The sequence below is a fragment of the Pleurodeles waltl genome, chromosome 4_2 (assembly GCF_031143425.1).
Source record: "Pleurodeles waltl isolate 20211129_DDA chromosome 4_2, aPleWal1.hap1.20221129, whole genome shotgun sequence".
Lineage (NCBI taxonomy): Eukaryota > Metazoa > Chordata > Amphibia > Caudata > Salamandridae > Pleurodeles > Pleurodeles waltl.
In genome coordinates, this window is record NC_090443.1 from 669,165,947 (window position 1) to 669,188,487 (window position 22,541).

The 22,541-nt window shown below is 44.1% G+C and overlaps 1 protein-coding gene across 3 annotated transcripts in view; it reads left to right on the forward strand.

Moving 5' to 3' along the window:
- The window catches only part of USP33 (ubiquitin specific peptidase 33), a 399,453-nt gene that overhangs the window by 360,916 nt on the left and 15,996 nt on the right, over positions 1–22,541 (forward strand). For all 3 annotated transcript variants that reach the window (XM_069232248.1, XM_069232249.1, XM_069232250.1), the window contains 2 exons: positions 3,714–3,816; positions 4,578–4,646. In XM_069232248.1, coding sequence (XP_069088349.1) covers positions 3,714–3,816; positions 4,578–4,646 — 172 coding nt within the window. The remainder of the gene's footprint in view (positions 1–3,713; positions 3,817–4,577; positions 4,647–22,541) is intronic.

The window sequence follows — 22,541 nt, forward strand, 5'->3', positions numbered from 1 at the left end:
CCGCATACGCCTTCCTTCTGATAATTTTATGCTGAAACCCCAATATCTGCCCAAAAATATCCTCCTAGTTCAATTCTGCTACCTTCAAAAGCAGTTGTAATAACATTTGGAAATAAGAACCCATTCGCAGACCAACACTCATTGTGTTTCTCAGGTGAAATGATAATTACTCTAGCACCTGAATCTATGAGTAAGTGAATGGTAATATGATCAATCATTATAGGTACATGAAGATCACTGTTCTATTCATCGTGCATGATTCCTACATCTACACACTCAATTGGTAACGGTAGGTCATTTACTTTGACATGAATATCATCCATATTACTACTCATGTCACAGAAGGCCTGATCTTGAACACTCCTTAAACTCACAAGTCTACCACCTCTACCCACCTTCCCAAAATGTCCCACCTCATTGCATTTCCAACATGTTTGTGTGACAGCTGTGCAACTCTTGAAATTAGAAGATGAGAAGCTGAACCACACCTAAAACACATGGACTTAGTTAACAGCGCACACCATTCTACCTCTTTGAAAACACGTATTTTGTGAAGAGTGCTGTGAACAAGTATAAGAGTATAAAGATTTTCTCTTAATATTGACTTTAGCAGCACATGTATCTGATCAACCTGCTTCTAATTGCTTAGCATCCTCTTGCGAACTTTCTGTACTTCTAGCAATATCAATGGCTTTATCCAAAGATGGATTTTTACTAGCTAAATGTCTCTGTTGTATCTTTTTAGAGTGGCACCTGGAAACAGTCTGATCACATGTAAAACCCTCAGATTTACAATACACTTCTAACATCTTTAAAGCTGTGATAAATGAATCAAGCGACACATAAGAAGGCTGCACGTGTGTCACAAAAAATAATGTGGAGCTGCAGAACGAACTTCACACTTCCCACAAAATGTCTCAAGTTGTTTAATTGCTGTCAGATACTCAGCATGCTGGTCACATACATACTCAAATAAGTGAATGACCAAACCTAGGAACTCCATCGTAATGGTGGATCTCCTGGATTTTGAAGAAAAGGAATTCGTGGAGTTACAGCCTGCACAATGATCCAAGACAACTGACCCACTTGCTCCTAGAAACAAAAGTAATAAACAATTTGTCAACAGAACTTAATGGTGCTAGTAATAAAGCAGAAAAGTAACAACTACAGTTGCTAAAAAAACATCTGATGCTTTATTAAATGTGGCAGTAGCATATTTGTTGCTTTTCTTTTGTTTTTTTTAAGTGCTGGTCAGTCTTGGTACCTCCACCTTCCGTGCATATGCGTGCTAATTGCTGTTGACATATTGTCAGAATGTACGCCAAATACTGAAAACTTCACAACAGGCATATGTGATGAACAATAATAATACAAGATGGTGCTGTTCCCCCAGTGACTGCAGTTGTTATAAAATTACATGAAACAGGAAGTCGTAATGATTACTGATTGTGTCAGCAATAAATCTCCACAGATATAACTGGCCTGAAATTGACAAAAATGGTCTTCACCACTGCCTCATGGGTGAAAATGGAAGCTTGAAAGAATCCCGTATGAACATTAGCGGGTAAGCGTTGCTACATGCACTCACGCCATAATGTCATGCACCCTCTCCACTGCTGTGGAGATGCACCACGTGGTGAAAACAGAGCATGTACACTACAGTGGTGTCGCGTGGTATAAGTCAGGCTTCTGATGCACTGCAGCCTCGTGGGAGACGTGTTGTGCCGAACAAAGCAATTAACCTTCACATAAGCTAAAGACAAAAAAATATATACCAAGGGCAAAAAAACAAACAAAGCGTGATTAAAAAAAGAAACTCAGCACAGATCAAACAGTCTGTCAGATATGAACCGAAATGCCTCAAAGACTTCACTTTGACGTTTTGATGATCTCCGGGCCCTTAAATGCAGTGTACCAACACTACAGTACCTGGTGGCTGATCCATGGCTTGTAAATATGATGCTCCTCAGATCGTCGTCAAAACTGTAGTAAATATTTCACCATCAGCAGAGCTTCCTTTGTTTAAACACTTGGTACCTGCTGTTCTTACATCTTTGAGTAAAGGTCCAGAGGATCAGCTCCAACTGCCCACCGTAGCATCACAATTAGGGTTTAACATAGGAAATAAAAGATGGAAATAAGTAAATGCCACATGGCCCCCGTTTGGGATATATACCATATTGGGAAGATCTGTATGAGATCCTCTTTGGCTTCCTAAACAATACGGACCAGAAGTTGCCTATGCATCAGCGATTTTATGACATCTCGTTGAAGTAGAGGACTAATGATCAAGAAAAGCTAGATGCAGCACCTCGCCTTTCCTCTTTCTGCTGGTACACTGCAATCTAGACTTCAGTCCAGTCCGAAATGGAAAGACAGAGATATTTTAACTTGAGGAGATCTCTTCCACCTCGCCAACAGAAAGAGTATTAACATTTGCAGAAAGTAATTCCTTGTAGATGAATCAGAGAGAATTTGATATGCGCACAATTTCAGCATTTGGAGCATGTTTGTAATTAATATAGAAGCCGGATTAAGGCAATTGACTCCTGTTGAAAAATGATTTCTGATCTATAAGCCACTTAAGGGCATAGCTATACCACAAACAACATGCAGTGTGCAACATTGTGATTATTTAAAATTGGTATAGAACCATGGACAAGATTAGATAAATAAATGTTTTTGAATGGAGATAATAAACGCTGGACAGAATGTGGCATGGTGCCTGGCCTTGTCCTAGATCACAAATTTTTTGAAAGGAGGTACAGATTCACATTAAAGGCACATTTGGCTATCTAATTCAAAATGACTCCTCAATTACAATTCATGGACTAAAACCTTTAATAATATAGAGGATACAAGTAAGAATGATTGGAAGCGTGTGACTAATGCGCTGTTAACAACAACACAAGCTATTGCAGTTAGCTAGAAAAAAATACGTCAGTCCACAGAAATAAACTAGATGAGGAGACTACAGAAAGCAATGCCAATAGATACCTTATCGTTTGCTTTGAAAAACAATGAGGGATCAATTTTGCAAAGCTTGGAAACCCCTCATAGACTACCTACAGCACAGAACCCCATCTCTTAAACACCCCAAAATACTGCAGGCACTAACAATATACTGGGCCTCATAAAGTGAAGCAATGGTTTGACATTCCAAAGGTTCAGGAGGGATGTTACCAAAGACAGATGTTTTGATGAAAATTTGATCAAAAGATTTTCGTTAGTGTATTTTATACCAAATCATGTGGGAGTGATCGGTGAGGGAGAGGGGCAAACATCCAGAAGTGTAAGGCGCTGTACCAATATACAAAGGATTTTTGAGTCCATGAGGTATTGTGTGTCCCAGCTTGTTAGAGTGGTAAATTTTCAAAATATTTTAAAAAAACAAAAAATACTGAGGTCACTACTAACATGTAGGAATAAGGGAAACAATGTTATGCAGTACACATAAAAATATACACATTTTGAAATCTGTTTCCGTACGATCATTCTTGTTCTCCGGCTAAGTTGAAATTCATCCATCATGCTTTTTTAGTACGATCCATCACATGTCTATATTTGAATACTAGTAAGAATATGGCAAATATTTTTGCTTATTTTTTCCCATCATGAAAGCCAGGTTTATCAGTTGAAAATGTACAAATGGATGAAAGCTTTGCAGTGGTTTATTGTTAAACTTTAATCTAGTTCTTCGTTGTTGTTTTTAGCTAAACAAAGCATTCCAAGAGGAGGAGTCCCCTGCAGTCATTTACTGCATCAGCATGCAATGGTTTAGAGAATGGGAAGGTTTTGTCAAGGCCAAAGATAGTGGTAAGTACATCCATCAGTGTGCCATGGTAAATTGCTACAACTATGTTGTTTTCCATGGGGAACGTTTTACTTTCTTGATTGTCATTAAATATTAACTTAAATGGTATTCCTAAAAAGCAAAGGTAGTTTCTCATCAATGGATATTTTTCCTTCCACCTCTGTGGTACCATAAATGTATAACAAATATCTAAAGTGTCTGACAAGCATGGCCTTCCAGCAGACTTTTTTGCTGATTAGAGGACCTTAAATCAATTTTGACTTAGTGTGCAGTCCTTACCTGCTCTCCTTTAGGATGGGAAGGAGGGCATGTCCATGAAGCTTTCACTGCTGCTGTCCATCTTGTACTTGTTATGTTCTTATGATCTATGCTTGCACTACTTCTCGCAATGAGGAGTAGAGTAAACTAATGCCCATTTTTGTTTGGGGTCGGGGTGAGCGCCAGTTTTAACAAGATGAAGCATTTTGGCATAAAACTGGATTAGATACTTATAATGATTAACATACAGAATGGAATAATGTATTAGAGTGTGAGCACTCATTTCTGCATAGTCAGAACATGAGAAATGTTTGTCACTTTGTGCATTTGTACTTCACGCCACTGCTGCTAGTGCTCAGTTCCAATGAAAGTGAGTGGGCAGTATAAGAACTTGTCACACTGCAGAAAATTGATTCCTTTAAAAAGAGGTGCCTGTGTTTAACATACTGACATGTTAAATTATTTGCAAGCATAATATGGACTTAATATCGTATTCTCTGTTCAGAACCCCCAGGCTCAATTGACAATACAAAGATTGGAGTCTCCAAAAATGGTCAGATTACACTTAGACAAGGTAAGAGGCTTCTTAATTTATATTTATATTTGTTTGTTTTTTGGGAGGAAAATGTAGTTTTTATGATCATGACCAGTGTAAGTAGACAATTTATCATTTCTTAATCAGGCATGCAAAACAATATCTCTTTATTTTAGAGTTGTTTTTTTCCTTATGTGACAATTTTTCCACTGGAGCTACAAATAGGCAGACAAGTTCTTCCTTGATGGGTACACAATCATTGGCTCACTGTGATTCATTAATACCTAAACTTTGTGTACTCTCTTCAAATAACACCTTCCTGCTTGGCCTAATGTGTCTTTGGGAAAGCTGCTGCATAAAATTAGAAGAAATATTTTTTACAAAGCACTTTGAATGGGGGCGGAGCTTGCCCAGCTGCAAGATGGCTGCACTGTAGTGAAGCTCCGCCGGCTACCGCACGATCCCCCCAAAATCCTACAGAATACACTTGATATCACGGGTATCTCCTGGTAACATCCGCGCCTGAAAGGTTGGAGGAGTGCTTGCGTCCGTTGGGCGCTTTAAACGGCGGCCCGAGAGGTTTGTCGGAGGCGAGCAAGATCGCTGGATGCGCGAAGCCAGGCAGGGCCAGCCTGGGTAGAACTCATTGGTGCTGAGACGCACTAGCGCGTTGTGGGGGGGGGGGGGGGTGGTGGTAGTGCCCGTTATATTGTCACTCGGATTCGCTTGGGCTCGGTTTGATCTGGGCGCCCTATTTGGCGGGTTGGGACTCCGCAGGGTCACCCTCAGCTGCGGTGTGGTTGCGTGTTCGCAGCACTGATATAACCCTTTTACTGGGTTTGCAGTGATTAGTGAACTTGCTGCATAAGGGTGAGACTGGCAGGCTGCGCCATGGGGAAGTCTGATAAAGCCCAGGCTAAATTGCATTTTGAACAACGTAAAACGAACAGCCCTGCGGGGGATGGCACAGAGACTGAGTCAGAGAAGACCCCAGAAGTCCCTATTACTGAGGATCAAGACTTGCGGCATATTTTAGCAGCTATGCAACACAGCTTAACTCACAGCTTAACTCAGATAGACGGTAAAATTGATTCTCTCTCGTATCAAATGGATAGAATGTCGGAGCGCCTGGATAAGCAGGTGGAGCGTTTGGATCAAACGGATCAACGGAAAGGAGAGTGTCTACTGTGGAAGATGGACAGACAGCACTTGCTGCTGAACAACTAAAGCTTAATACAGAGCTGGGTCCGACACAAGATGGACGACTTAGAATCCCGCTCCCGGAGGAATAACCTTGGCATCGTGGGAATAGCGGAATCCACATCGATTGCAAATATGGAAAGTTTCATTGAAAACCTGCTAGTGCAGCTACTGGGTCGCAATACTTTCTCAGCAATATTTGTAGTGGAGCGTGCACACAGATCGCTGGCAACCCGCCTGCCTCCGGGGGCCCCGCCTCGTCCAGTGATAGTGAGACTGCTGAACTATAGGGATCGTGACGCCGCTCTGTGCCGGGCCCGGGAGCTAAAAACTCTGCAATATGAGGGGATGACCCTCTCACTGTACCCGGACTTCACGCTGCAGGTACAAGAGGCGAGAAAGCAATTCCTAGCAGGAAAAAAGCAACTGAGGACTCTACATCTAGACTACAGAATGCTATACCCAGCCAAATTGAGAGTGGACGTTGGTGGAAGCACAATATTTTTCACTGACCACAAAAAACTGGAACAGTTTGTGAATCGTAAGCTGGCAGATAAGAGGAACGTTCCAGTAGCTGATGCCGCTGATGAAGTAGTCCGTGTTGAGGGGTTGAATAGACGATTATTGCTGTTGAGATCTGCTTAGGACACTAATTTGGTGAAATGTGGGTTAACCACTGTCATACTCCTTTTGTATTGGGATCTTAGTTATTATAATAGTTTTGGTGCCTTTTATGGGCAGCAGTCTGCCACATATGCTCTACTTTTTCGGTTTCCCATGATCCACGGAATAGCAGTGGTCTGTTGGTTGCATGTATAGGTAGCCGGCACATCAGAATCATTTGACAAGGCGAGGCAACATCCGCCTACATGTGTGTTCCACTTATAGTTCTACTGGGGATTGTTCTAATTGGGGGGGTGGTGGGTGGATTTCTGGGGGACTAACTAGATGGACAGGTTGGGGAATGGCCTATTGTGGGGGGGGGGGGGCGTTTGGGAAGTTGTTGGGACAGTAATGTTTGTATTTTTGTATATTGCGAAGCAGTTAGATTGCAGACGGGTGCTAAAATACAGACGGATCCAGAATTGCAGCTCAGTAGTATTAGATGACTCCTATCTATTCAGCTACTGATTCACAGAACTGTCCCCATAGGCTTAGACTGGTTCTCTGGAATGTGCGGGGTCTCAACGATGCACGTAAGATCCGCAGAGTTGTTGCATACCTGCTCAGACACAAGGTGGACGTCGCTGTTTTGCAGGAGACACACTTGGCCCTGGATAGCCCTATGCTTACTCCTCGTAGAATGCAGGGACAGTTTTTGGCTGCTGGTTATACCTCACATTCCAGGGGAGTCCTGTTGTGGGCCTCTCGTGCATCTGCTATTGACTTTAAGAAGGTGGACACTGACCCTGGGGGACGATATGTGGCGGCACAGTGTAGTGGGACAGCATTATCCTTTTTTACTAATAGGAATATATGGTCCGAATTATGATGACCCTCAGTTCTATCGAGACCTGGCAGCGCGAGCGGAACTGTGGGGGGACCGCCCGCAGCTCTGGTGCGTGGATTTTAACTGCACACTGACTTCCGCACTGGATAGATCAGGTGATAGGGCCCGAGGCCCAGCTGCCGCTGCACGTGCAATACTGGACATAGCTGCTAATATGGGGCTGGTGGATGTTTGGAGAGATAGGCACCCAGAGAGATGAGGCTATACTCATTATTCGGCTGCTCACAATTTCTACACATGTATAGATTTATGGTTGGTCTCCCACAGCTTGCTACATAGTGACATCCGAAGCCCCTTGGCCTAGAACCTATTCAAACCATTCTCCAGTTCCAATTCTGCTGATGGTGGGCCCTGTCCCGCGTCCGCTGTTTTCGTGGAGGTTCCCTCCGTATTCACTGATTGACTCTGTATTCAGGGAGGGGTTGGCCAATGCAATCAGTGAGTTTTTTCAGTTCAGTAAGGGTTCAGTGGCCCAAATAAGTACAGTCTGGGAAACGTTTAAGGTGTATCTTAGAGGGATCACCATGTCTAAGCATGGGGGGAACTTCGGTCGATACGGAGGCGGTTGCATCTATTAGAAGGAGAGCTATCACAATTAGAGCAAATGCATTGTGATACTTCGGACGTACACACATTAGGTCATATCCACGCCAAGTTGCAGGTGTTTCAAGAGACGGCCCTCTCTGAGATTCGCCACTTGGGGATATATGCTACCGCCAGAGTATATGGGGAAGGTGACAGACCTGGCAGAGTCCTGGCGAACCTAATCCGTCCCAGTCGCAATGCCAATTTAATTAGTACCACCGTAGCTGCAGATGGCAGCGTGATTAGTGACCCCGAATCTATAGCTGCCAGATTCCGCAAATATTATCAGACCTTATACACTACTAGGGGTGACCTGGATCCTAGTGCTCTGTGGGACCATCTCACCCATATTATGTTACAGAGGCTTTCGGAAGCCGATAGAGAGGCCTTGGGGGCACCATTTACTCCAAGCAAAATAGCGAAGGCTTTGGGGGGGAATTGCTGGTGGTAAGGCTCCTGGCCCCGATGGTCTGACTGTATATTTCTATAAAGCAGATCAACCTTTGTTACTCCCACAACTTCAAGAGATGTTTGAGGAAATGGTAGTGGATGGGCGCATGCCTCCATCAATGCGGTAGGCCGTGATAATCACACTGCTTAAACCAGGGAAGCCCCCTGAACAATGCTTCTCCTATAGACAGCTATCGCTGTTGAACGTAGATGTCACAATATATGCTAGAATTTTAGCGGACCGACTGGCTAGGGTGTTGCCTCTTCTGATCAAACCGGAGCAAGCGGGGTTTGTCCCCAGCCGTAATTTAACTATGAACCTTCACACCTTGTTTGGCACTATACAAAACATCAACCCCGATTTACAGGCAGTCTTTTTAGATGTAGAAAAGACGTTCGACTCGGTAGAGTGGGGTTTCCTAAGGGCTGCGCTGCGACGGTTCGGTGTGGGGGACACGTTTTTACGCTTGATTTCCACTCTGTATGGGGGCCCCAGGGTCTGCATTAACGGCATAGTAACGGAGGCATTTGATATCACCAGGGGCACCAGACAGGGATGCCCGGTGTCCCCCCTATTATATGCTCTGGTGGCGGAACCTTTGTCTTGTGCCTTGAGGGAATATCATGGACACCATGGGCTCAAATTTCAAAATTATACGCTTGTGGTCTCGGCATACGCTGATGACACTTTATTGTATATCAAAGACCCGAGGCGAAACGCTGCCCCAAGAAATAGTTTAATATGGCGCTCTGTCCGGCCTTAGAGTTAACTGGGGGAAGTCTATGATGTTCCCACTGACCCCTGTTACAAAGCAGGCAGATGTGGGTTTTCCGCTTAGATGGGAGACTAAGTCGGTTAGGTATCTGGGGATTAAAGTACAGACTGATCCTAAGATCGTAGTGGCCGACAATTATGACACGGCGATGGCGAGATTGGCAGCTGATGTGGAGAGGTGGATAAAGCTCCCTTTGTCCTTGCTCGGTCGATTAGCCTGGATGAAAATGGTGGTATTGCCACGCTTCCTGTTCCTCTTCCAGAATATTCCGTTGGTGCTGCCCAGAAGCTATTACAGCTCTTTGAGATCATTACTTACAAGATTGGCCTGGGTGGGCAGCAACCCCGGGTGCAGTGGCATACACTGACACTGCTGCATGAGCTGGGTGGACTGGGGGCCCCAGATCTGGAGATCTACAGTGTGGTGGCTCGAGCTGCAGTGGCACAGGCTTGCCTTCATGGGCCAGATGACGTCCCGTTCCTTAAAATTGAGAGCGAACTGGCCTCGCCGGTCCCATTGCAGTGTAAACTGTATCACGCTCCGAGTAGGCGCTATAAAGAATTTGCCTCCCTGGATTCGGTGGTGAGAGCTTGGCATGAGCTCGTGCATAGACAGGGATTGGCTTTGTTATACTCCCCACACGTGCCGTTGAGTTGTTGCACCTGGTTTCCGCTTTGGTGTGATCGTAAATTGATACGTTCTCTGGACGAACTGGGCATTAACACTATGGGGGATTTATTCGATGAAACACTGGGAGCTGGTGCTGTTGGGCCTACCCCTCTGCATCGATTTCAATATTATAGGGTACGGCATGCGTTGGCACAGCTTTTGGGTGAAGACATGCAGGAACCCCCCGAGGTTCTGTCACTCTCTGTGGTGCTGCAAAGGAGTTATCCTCGGCGTCTGGTTTCCTGCCTCTATGCACAGATTCAGGAGTCGCGGGCCTGCGAGTTATCGAAAGCCCGATAAGAGTGGCAGAGGGATCTAGGTGTGCAAATTTCAGATATGCAGTGGCGTTATTGTTGTGCTAGGACACGCTCCATTTCTCTGAATGGTAGGCACCGACTTATTCATTTCAAATTCCTTAACTGAATATATTACACCCCACTTCGACTCCATAGATATGGGCTACGTGACAGTGTGAACTGCCCCAGATGTGAGGCGGAGCAGGCTGGTTTCCTGCATATGGGCTGGACCTGTGAGAGAGTGCAGCGCTTCTGGAAGGCAGTTATTGGCGAATTGGAGTCTATAGTTGGGAAACCGATAGATGCTGGACCATTTATGGCGCTCGTGGGTGGGACAGACATTTGCTGGTAGCGATTCGGAGATTGGTGGCAATTGGGTTGTTGCTGGCTAAACGTCGGGTTTCCATGCGGTGGGACCGTGGACCGGTCCCAACAATGGAGGAATGGCACAGAGATATGGTGTATTGTAACACACAAACAGACAATTATTGTGAGCTGCTTCCCCCTACAAATAGACCCGCAAAATTTTGTGATGTATACAAGCGATATCTTATTGGAAAGGAGCCGGGTGAGCCGGAGGGCGGGGAACCTGAATGATATACTAAACATGGTTATTGATGTATGTAAACGTAAGGCTTGCCTGTTATCAGCATATATAGACACCGGTTTCTGCATTGAACTGTCCTGGTGAGTGATGTCTATCTTTCGGAGGACACTCCGTGTCATTTCGGATTGTATTTGTCTGCAGTTGCACACATAAAGTTTAAAAAAAAAAAAAAAAACACTTGGAATTTGGATGGTATAAATTGTATTTCTGGGCCCGAGTCCTTAAGTAGCTTAATTATTTAGATCATATGATGCATAAAAACAGATGTTTTGCCGGCCAGCGTGTCTATCCCCATACCAGGTGGTCACGAATGGACACAAAGGGGATTGTTTTAGGTGTGCCTGGGCATCAGCCACAATTTTGTGGCCTGTTGTAAGCTGGCTCAGTTGGAAAACGGTTAAGCAATGTTGACGTCAAAGAAGGTGAGGCAGAAAAATGGTGAACTTAAACTACAAAAAACTGCCTAAAAATGAATAAATAAAACCACAATCTAAAAATCAAAATGGATGTCTAGGCAGTTCCCCTATATTACATGGAAATGAAAAGAAATAAACAGAAAACAACTTAAAATAGCAATAGGGCAAAAAGGGACCTAAGCAACCCCCCGCACTGTGTTGGTTACAATGAACAAAAGAAGGGCTGGATGAGTTGAAAAGTGTTTCAGCACAGTAGCACACTGCAATTATTCCTGCCAGTACCATAAGGCTACAGATAGCCAGAGAATAATACCCAGTCCTGATATGTGTCCAGATAACCTCTTCTGATACTCAGTTAATGCCATGGGTTCCCATGAAAAGACTGATATTCTCCTGAATATCTTCATATGCGTGGGTACTTCCTCAAATGCCTATTTGCAGCTCCATAGTCACACGAGCAGCCTCCTACGCTACATACCCCATGAGTAGCCTCTTCTACCAGGTGCATGTTTTTACATTAAGGCCTCATATAAGAGCCCCATATGCCCACACATAGTCTCATATGTACAGAAACCATTGTGTTATGCTCATCTTCAAACTTCTATACCTGTAAACAGTCTCCTTAAGGCATAGATGATCTTGTAGCTCCTATTTGACCCATATTTATACCAGGTGTATCCTCTTCTGCCAATAGCAAGCCTCATATAAACAGGCGCTGCCATTCTATGATTGGATGCCAGGTAGCAAAGCCTCCCCTTGGATGCTGCTGGAGCAAGTAACATTTGGACCATACTGCCCTTGGCTCTGACTTCAGTATTCTTTCAGGGCGCAGCAGCTGTCTCTTCCAGAATATGGAGAGGTGTGGCAGTGGCAATGGGTACTAGAAGAGGGCATGCGTCAGCTGCAATCTGGACTGGAGAAAGATGCATAAGGTACCATCCGACATGACTGCTCTAGGCAGGAATTATACTACTGTCCAGTGAGCAGCCAACTTCGTGTGACAACCCTTGTTACAGTTACACATACAAATGCGCCTAATAAACAAGGGGCACATTTACCCGATTATTCAAGTGAGGGGGTTGTCGCTGACCCAGTATCAACCTCTACGAGTTGGAGAGATGACATGCATAATCGGCCTTAAGGCAGAAAAGATCAGTGCCTGATGCAGCCTGTATTTCAATGCACTGGCACCGCCCCATTTTACCTGCTCCCCCTCACCATTAACTTAAACTGCACGTGTTATGGCCACTGCCAAGAAGATACGCCAATCACGTAAAGTAATTACTATATGGCTGACCAATTTAGAGTTGATTCATGGCCACATTCTTCGTGTCAGTTTTTTAAAACTGAAATGCTCCAGCCACAGTACTCCAGCTGCCATTTCTCAAGGGACCTGCAACCGTTAACTTTGTACACTTATCGGACACATTTACTTGTTTGAGACCACTTGATAGTTACTGCCAAAAAAAGATTCACCATCTTAGACAATACTTAAAAAACATATTTTCAAGGGATCCATCATTTTCAGATTTTCTTATAGAGATAAGAACACAGTTTCAATGAACCACTAACGCAGACAGAAACCCCAGTAAAGAGGTGACTTGTTCATGTAAAGCCACCTGAATGTTTATGTGGTCCGCTAAGAAATGCAATGAAGAGAACTCGTACTAATCCCCTGGGTATTGTGGCAAAGATGACCGCAAAGTTGCTGGAAGTTTCAGGGGTATGGAATAAACCAGACTAATATAGGGGACTTTTGTTGAGTAGATGTCAACGGAGTGACCCAGTGTTATGTGTGAACACTACTATCTGTTGGTGCTACTAAGTCAGCATTAGAGGTCCCCCAGCCTCTTTGGCGTGGAGGGCATAATATTGAATAAGTCGTCCAGTGCGGCCATCGCTACATTACTGCCTAGAAGGTTAGAGCATTCGTCAGAAACATTAGCTTCCAAAACTACCACCTATCAGCATTACTGACTTTTTGATGTTACACTTCATCTTAGATCAGAACTAATGGTGTTCTGCAAGTAAATGTATGTGGAGCTTGTATATTGCAAAGCTAGCCAAAATTATGTAGAGAGCTCTGTACAGTCAAAGGCAAACATACAGTGAGCATGTATTTGGATTTGTAGGTGGTTTGCAAAAGGAAGCGTGGACTATGATGTTGTGTTCTTTAAAGAGGTGTGCCTTCAGCTCTTTACTAACTTGAAGCAAGGTTGGGACTGCCTTATCAATATTGGAATATCGTTCCAGATGCTGGATGCGTACAATCAGATCGCCTTATTGATTTCATTTTTGCACTTCTTTGTCTCCAGTCTGATGGTGCCCTGGCTGTGAGTCTGCCCAGAGCTCTAGCTTGTCAGACAGATAACCAGGGGTGCCTGTTCTGATGCTTTTGTTGATGATTCAGCTTTATTTGAAGGTGATGCAGTTTGGCAAAAGGAATCATGGCAGTTGTAGCTCTGCACTTTGGCTGGAATATTGTTAATTTAAGCTCAAATCATAAGAGGAGGCACTTAAATCCTCTAACTGCCGAGTACATGATGAAAGACTGGTCTCTGAGTAGACAATAAAAAATACATGTCAATTCCACACAAAAGATTCAGTATCTAAGTTTGAACACAAGACATGACAAAATCCCTGGTGCCTTTGGGTTCTCCACAACACTCAGTGACAGACTTCACATGAGAACACTGCAAGAATGTCTAGATGACCTGTCGATGACATAGGATTCTGATGTTTTAAGCCTCTGTCCTAGATTTCAGTGAGACGGACTCTGACGCTGCTGGGTCTCATTGCCTCCTGCATCCTACTGGTGAAGCATGCTGCTGGCATATGCAGGATCTGTGGTGTCCGAAGTTCCAGTCAGGGGAACCTCTTTGACTTGTTCCATATATTTGTTACGACCGCAAAGGATCTGCAGTTGTGGCTAACAAACCCAAATTGGGCTAGCAGCAGACCCCTTTCCCCTCCACACTCCGAGTTCACAGCGGTGACAGATGTCACTCCTGGATTGGGGTGGCATCTGGGAGAGGTGGAGATCAGAGGACTCCAGTCTCCAGCAGAGTCTCAGCTCTACATCAATGCGTGGAAGTTGAGGGCTATTTCCTTAGCGTTCAAGGGCTTCCTTCCCTCCATGTAAGAAAGGCTGGTTCAGCAACACCACCATTGCCAGCTGGTACTGCAACAAACAGGTTTGGGTGGGGTCATGGACCCTGTGCCAGGAGGCTCTGCTCCTCTGGACATGACTGGAACATCAGGGCATTTTCCTGGTCGTATAACACCTGGTGGGATCTCTGAATGCCAGGGCCGGCAAACTCTGCTATCGATGCCTTGTGAATCATGAATGGGCACAGAGAATCTGGTATCCAGAATTCTTGAGGGTGAGCATCTATCCTCCGGTCAGGCTGCCTCTTTTGGAGGACCTTCTGTGGAAACAGCAGGGCATGGTCCTGCACTCAAATCTGCACACAATCTACCTTCATGCATGGAAAATAAATGTTGACTGTCAAGGCTTTTTAAACTCCCTCCCGAAGTTTGTGATGTCATACTAGCAGCCAGATGCCCTTCTGCTAAAACAGTCTGCTCCTGCCGTTGGGATAAGTTTGTGGCTTGGTGTTCCTCATTCGATGTGTATGCACTTTCGGTAGCTGTTGCTGAGGTTTTGTTTATTTATTTGGCTTGGCAAGGCCTTTTCCTGGGCAAGGTTAAATGTTACTTGTCAGCCATCTCAGCTTTTTTGTGGTTGCTCAATCAACCCTCCCACTTTAAGTCACTTGTTGACTATTTTGAAGGGTTTGCAACATTTACTTCCACCTACAGCTTTTGTGATGCCCCAATGGGACCTTCATTTGGTCCTTACTTTTCTTCTGTGTTCTCCCATTGAGCCCTTGCAACCCTACCTCTGCGGATTTTGACCTTGAAAATAGCATTTCTCATGGCCATTACATCAGCCAGGTAGATCAGTGAACTTCAGCTCTGTTGGTCCAGCCTTCATACGCCAACCTCTTTCCTGACAAGCTGGTTGTTTATATGCTTGCATCTTTCCTTCCAAAAGTAGTTTCACATTTGCCAGAGTATCATTTTGCTTGCCTTTTACAATCCACCTTGTTCTGTCTAAGGAGGAGCAGACACTCCATCGTTTGGACACTAGAAGAACACTATCATTCTAGATTGATTGCATCAAGGACCACAGGGTGGATGGTCAGCTCTTTATTGGGTTTACAGGATCAAAGAAAGGCAAGCGGACCAACTCCTGGTGGCTTGAACTCTACACAAAGATCTGTTACATACTGGCGAAGAAGCAGCCCTCAGAGGGCTTCCAGGCTCACTCCACTGGATCCAGAGCTGTCACTACTACATTAGCAAACCCAAGTTCCTGTCAAGCTATAAAACTGGACGTCCTGCTTACCTTCACAAAGCAATAATGCTTGGACAGTCAGGTCTGTTGTCTTGGGCATTTTTGCCTGTTCAATCCACCAGGACTTTTTAACCAATCCAGTCTGCAGACCCGCCTCTGTGAAGGTATTACTTGGTTATTTATTCAGAGATGAGGAATCTGCAGTTAGAAGTCTCTATCAGAACAACAAGTGTTTTACCTTCAGTAACACCTTTTTCCAGTAGAGACTCTATCTAACACAGATTCCTCAATGACTCTCCCATCCTTCCCACTCTTTGAGCTGGGCTTTTTCCCAAAATATCTCATTAGATACTGCACTAATCAAACCCTAACATGTTTTTTTTTTTTTTTTTGTTTTTTTTACATGGCTCTGTCTTTTTGGAACTAGCCACAAAAGACTGTTGTCAGCACGTCCAGGTGATACCTGTGTAACCGACACAGAGCCAAACAACGCCACCTTCTGGTGAGAAGAGATACTGCTCCAGATTTCTGGATCCAGATTGACACTTGAGGAATATTTCATGGTCAGGAATCCACGGTTAGAAACCGCTACCAGAAAAAAGTGTTACCAACGGTAAGTAACTTCTTCACTGGGGCTTTTCTAGATACATTTGTAGTGCAGGCCTTTTCACCATTGCAGGGGTCTTGACTATTCAGGCTATGTGAGAGCTGCTATCCCAGCCTTGACAGTTCTGAGACTGCTTGGTCTTCGAGTGGGTTGCATCTTGTTTTTACTTTGCACTCAGTGGTACATGTGTGCCCCTCAGTTGAACCTACAACTGCAGTGAGCTCAACTTTGGGGATCCCTTGCAGACAGTTTTCGCATTTCTTTCAAGGTGGCTAGGACCTTAGGAGTTAGATGACAGGTGCCAACCTGATGTGTGACAGTCCTCTCTTTTCTCCTAGAGGCCTCAGAAGTTGCAAATTTGTCTAGTCTTGATTGGGAAGGTGATCTAAAGGAAGAGGAGATCAGGGGGCTCTGTTCTCCAATGGAGCAGCCCCATCACATCAGCCTTATGAAGCTGTACGTCATCCATCTAGCCCTCAAGGCCTTTTTGCCTTACCCCAGTGGCAGGTCAGTGCAGATTTTGACAGACCGTAAGACTGCCAAGTGGTCCTGCCACAAGCAGAGTGAAGTGGGGTCTTTTGCCCTCCTTGTGGAGGTTCGCAGACTATGGCAAGGCTAAGGCTTCACATAATCTTCTTGCTGGTTAATCACCTGGAAGGAGCTCTCAACATTACGACACACAAACTGAGCAAATGTTGCATTGCTGATGAGTGACATACCCAGAAGTTGCACAGGGCATCTTTGAACGGTGGGGCACAAACGTAGTAGACTTCCTAGCTTCTTCTGAAAACACAAAAGTCTTTTGATGTGTTCTCCCTTCTATGGAACTCAAGAATCTTCTGCTGATTCGGCAGGTCTTGGTGCAGCTCTTGTCGGTAGCCACAGATTGGATTAAGTGTCTGGTACTCTGGACTGCTGACTTTGAGCATCTGCCTTCCACTTTGAATTCCTCTTCGGGAGGATTTAAAGACCCAAAAGCTGGGCAAGGTGCTCCATCCAAAACTCCACAATCTACTACTTCATGAGTGGAGACTGGGTGGAGCAAACTTTGCGGTTTTGATCTTCCAGTCGTTAATAGTAGATGTCATTCTGGCTGCACACCGGGCTTCCACCAAGTCCATTCATTCATTCCATTGGGCTGGTGTCAGGAGGGGCAAGTAAACCTGCCACATGTACAACTTTCTTATGTTTTGCTATCTATTTTGTCCCAAGAAGGGATTGCTGAATGCACTGTTAAAAGTTACTGTTTGGACGTCTTGACTTTCCTTTGTTTGTATGAACAGCCCTCAGTGTTCAAAACACCTGTTGTGATGTTTTCTTTTGAGAAGGCTCTCAAATAGGTTTCCCCAGCTCACGTTGTTATGCCACAGTGGGATGTTAATGTGGTTGGAACTGTTCTCATAGGTGCTTCTTTCAAGCCCCTTCACAACTGTACTTTACAGTTATTGACTTTGAAGACTGTGTCATGTGAATGAGTTGTTAGACTTGCACACTACCAGTTCAGTACAATTTCTCAGATTCAAGCCACATCCGTGGGTGCAGAAAAGAAAGTAGCTCAACTAATGTCAGGGTGCCGGGGTGGCTTTGCGTTATGTCTGACAGGACAGAGGCTGATGGGCTATTGCAGGAATTTTGGGAAATTAACATGAGTGAAGAATCTGCAGTTAAATACTCAGTATCCACCAGACAAAGCATTATGTAAGGTAAGGAACTTGCTCTTTTGTGCAATGTTTACTGGTTCTTCTACAAGGACAGAATAAAGATTTCAGATGTGACATATAGGTGATTATTTTTTTATGTTATGTTAGAGGTACTTTATTAAGGGCATATTCACCAATGGTTTATTGGTGCTAATGTAAAAGAGAGGATGTAGGCAGCAAGCAAAAGTGGGCCTGTGCAGCCGTGTTTAAACAGCCACGTTTTTAACCTAAAAGTTTATTTTACATATACAAGAGGTCTGGTGGGGAGTTATGTAACATAGGTGCCTTGACAGAGAAGCTCCGACCACCAGTGCACCACTTATATAAATATCTAGAGATCGTTAAAACAAATGTAACCTAGAAGATCTCCAGGTGTGTGGAGGGATGTGTTTCTTTATTTTTCTGATCAGAAAACGAGGGGCTAAACCTTTAGTTTTAAAGATGGTACAGTAGATATTAAACTGTACCCTCTGATTTACAGCCAACCACTATTTGTTTCAGTATGGAATTTCTATGTAGTTTAAAATGAGGCGAGCAGCCTCATTTTGGACCACTTGCAGTTTAAGTGTGGTGTTATTTGGGAGACCTAAATAGATGGAATTTGCATAGTGCAGTCTTAATATAATGGTGGCCATGGACAATGGTGGCTAATCGTGACTTTACAAGGACAAAGCTTTCAGGCGTGACATAGTGCTGATTCATTCGAGAAAAGATGTAGATCTGAGCAGATCCACATTGAAACTCAAGCTATTTTGAAATACTTGTTCACATGTTTCAATAGTGGTAACCTTTCCTATGATTTTTAAATCAACAACTGTACTGGACGTTCAGTTATTACCAAGTAACACACTGGTAGGCATTATTTTGATGGGAATGCATTGCCTATAGAAAATTGAGGTCCTCTGTATCTCTGTCTATTAGTGATGTGCAGTGAGTCCAAATAAACCTATCCCCTCCACCACTTCATAGGTTAATTTTCTTTATTCCTCAGATCCTGTGTGACCAGCTAAAGGATCTGCATAGCAGTAAAATCGGACTTGGGTATCACCAATGTTATTATAGACGTAACTCACAATATTAAATAGTTCACAGTGGTAATTAGTATAGCAGTTATGTCGGATCCTGCCAGAGACTCTTGCAGGGCATTTCTGATAGATACGTTAACCTGCCGTTTACCCACCTGTTCAATATCCCCAGGTTCCAGACAGGATCCAGAAACTTCACAACTCTTTTTAACCAGCAGGGGATGAATGCCTCCTCTCAGGGATTCCAGGATGACATCACTGGTGTCACATAGCACCCACCCTGGCACACTGACACCAGTTCCATTTTTTCACGCCCTTTGATGCAGATCTGGAGCTGTTCTCTATGCTTTTATATTTCTCAACAGGTTTTTTTTTCAAAGAATGTACTGATGAATTGTTATCAGTGCAGTGCCACAGCATTTCTCCTAGTAAATCAGGCTTTAAACGCTGTTGCATTTGCAAAGGCCAGAAGTTCATCTCAAATCCCCATGAGGTCTCTTTATAGTGTTTGGCATAGATGCATGACATGACAAATGCAGACTTCATGCACCCTCAAGATCATGAGGCCAAACTTTTCATGGCCCATGCCAATCCACACTCCTTTAAAGTTGAGGTCTTCCTCAAAGTTGTGCTTATCTCCCTTGTTGAGGTTCTCCTGGTAAAAGAAAAGGAGGCACAAAAAGAGGAGCGTTGAACCTTCATCCAGTTAGTGATAGATATGGGTGGGAAAACAATGGCGGGCCCCATAATACTACACATTTCTTAAGAGTAGACAAAATTCTGAATTCAGCAGGGATCATTCGTATAGATCCTTCAAGGTTTCCCTATAGAAAATAACAGTTGCATTAAAAAAAATATTGAAATTGAGTTACAAAAAAAAAAAAAAAACAGCCATTTCTGGCTACGTTTTCATCTGTAACTTTTTCCATCGATGGCAGATTTATGAAAGCAATGTACTGTTACGTCTGCTAGACACTTCTGGTTGCCGGGATTTGTAGGGCTTGTAGGTACACCAAGAACCCAAGGTACCCAGAGCCAAAAATATGAGCTGCACATTGCAATAGGTTTTCATTGTGTACCATTCATTTGGTAGAATATAAAGAGTGAAGACTAGGTATGAAGGAAACCTATGTATTGCTGAAATGGGAACAAGATATGGAGTTTGGAAGCAGTGGTTATTTGCACATCTCTGAATTTGGGGGTACCTATACTAACATGTGAATTACAGGGCATTTCTCACAATGACTTCTTTGCAACACTTTGTCTTACATTTGGAAGGCACAAATGTAGAGAAAGACAATTGGTAAAAACACTTGTTCTGTTATTCTGTGTTCCCCCAAGTCTCCTGATTAAAAATGGTACCTCACTTGCAACGTGGACACTAGGTTCTGTCACCTAGAATCCTTTGCAAACCTCAAAATTAGAGTTAAGAAAATCACATTTTCCACACATTTCGGTGATGCAAAGTTCTGGAATCTGAGGGGAGCCGCAAACTTTCTTCCACCCAGCATTCCCCCAAGTCTCCCGATAGAAATGGTACCTCACTTGTGTGGGTAAGCCTAGTGCTCGTGACGGGAAACGCCTTAAAATGCAATGTGGATACATCACATTTTTACACTGAAATCTGACTCCTTTTTTGCAAAGTGCCTAGCTTTGGATCCTCGCGCCGGCACACATTTCCTACCACCCAGCATTCCCCTCGGTCTCCTGAGTAAAATGATACCTCACTTGTGTGAGTGCCCAAAGCAGTCAGCCTAAAAACGTATTTAAAAAAAATTGCCTATCAACTCGCTGTGATCTCCCCTCAATCTTTACACATTTTTGGCCCTTTCCTGTCACAGGCATTTGGTCCACCCATACACGTAAGGTATCATTTTACTCAGGAGACCAAGGGGGTCGCTTTGTGGTAGGAAATTTGAACACATTTTTGGCCGTTCCCTGTCACAGGCATTTGGTCCACCCATACACGTGAGGTATCATTTTATTCAGGAGACCAATGGGGACGCTTTGTGGTAGGAAATTTGTACACATTTTTGGCCCTTCCCTGTCACAGGCATTTGGTCCACCCATACACATGAGGTATCATTTTACTCAGGAGACCAAGGGGGACGCTTTGTGGTAGGAAATTTGTACTGGTGCAGTAATCCCACACAGAAATGTGAGGAAAATTTGATTTTTTTTTAAAGCTAAATATTAGGGTTTGCATGGGATTCTGTTAAGAAAAATTTGGGGATCCGAGCAAGCCAACCATGGCTGGACTCCCCTGGGTGTCTATTTGTCAGAAATGTCTGGATTTGGTAGGTTTCCCTAGGTGGCAGCTGAGCCCAGAACTAAAAACACAGATGCCGCCCTTGCATAACCAGGTCGTTTTGTGATAGATCATTTTTGTCTTCACAATACATTTTGGGTTCTGCCCTGTTGCGGACACTTGGCACACCCACACAAGTGAGGTAACATTTTTATTGGGAGACCTGGGGGAAAACTTGGTGGTAGGAAATTTGTGGTTTCTTTCAGATTTTGGAAGAATGTGGCACAGTAATGCAACGAACATGTGTGACTTTAGTCACATTTTGAAATTTGCTAGGCATTGTGTGTAAGGAAACTTGTTGGGATCCACAAGAGACACACCACCCCGTACTCCCCTGGGTTTTTAGTTCACAAAGATATCTAGAATTGGTAAATTTTACCTAGAGACGATGTACACCTTGGCAGAGAAAGACAGAAAAGACAAATATCACTGCCCATCCTTCTATTCCTCAAGTACACACACATACTGGTTGGATTTGGCACAAGGGTGAAAGAAGGTTCAGAGCGTAAAATTTTATTAACAAGAGATTTCACAAAATGTAAATGCACTGTTAACAATTAAAAGGTTAAAAACCTGAACCAGTGACTCCCAGCTCGTGAGCTGTAAAGCCTCGGCAAGGCACCAACCTCTTTACAAGACATTCACACACCATTCACACACCATTCATACACAACACATACAAAGACCATTCATGCCGCCAGTTGCGGGGCCAGCACATTACAACGCTCACATTATCATACAATGTACACCCTGGCAGAGAAAGTCAGAAAAGACAAATATTACTTCACAACCAACTATTCCTCAAGTACACAAATATACTGGTTGGATTTGGCACGAGGGTGAGTGAAGGTTCAGAGTGTAAAATGTTATTAACAAGAGATTTCACAAACATGAAATGCACTGTTAATAATTAAAAGGTTAAAACCCTGAAACAGTGACTCACAGCTTGTGAGGTGTAAAGCTGTGGAAAGGCACCAACCTATTTACAGACCACTGACACACCTTTCATATGTGACACACACACAAAACCATTCACACCACCAGCCGCTGGCTCAGCACATTACAACACTCACATCAACAGACAGCGCCAATTCAAGGGCCCATCACTTTCATACACCCACATGACTGACACAGCAATCACACCGGCTGGCAGTTTACGGAGTGTGTGCAGTGGCGTGTGGTTAGCAGTGTGTGTAGTGACCAGCAACAAATCACTACTCACACACCGCCAGCCAAATGCCAGTCCATGCACACCGCCAGCCAAGCGCCACTCCACGCACACCAGCCAAGCGCCACTCCACGCACACCAGCCAAGCGCCACTCCACGCACACCAGCCAAGCGCCACTCCACGCACACCAGCCAAGCACCACTCCACGCACACTGCCAGCCAAGTGCCAGTCCACAAACATCGCCAGTCAAGCGCC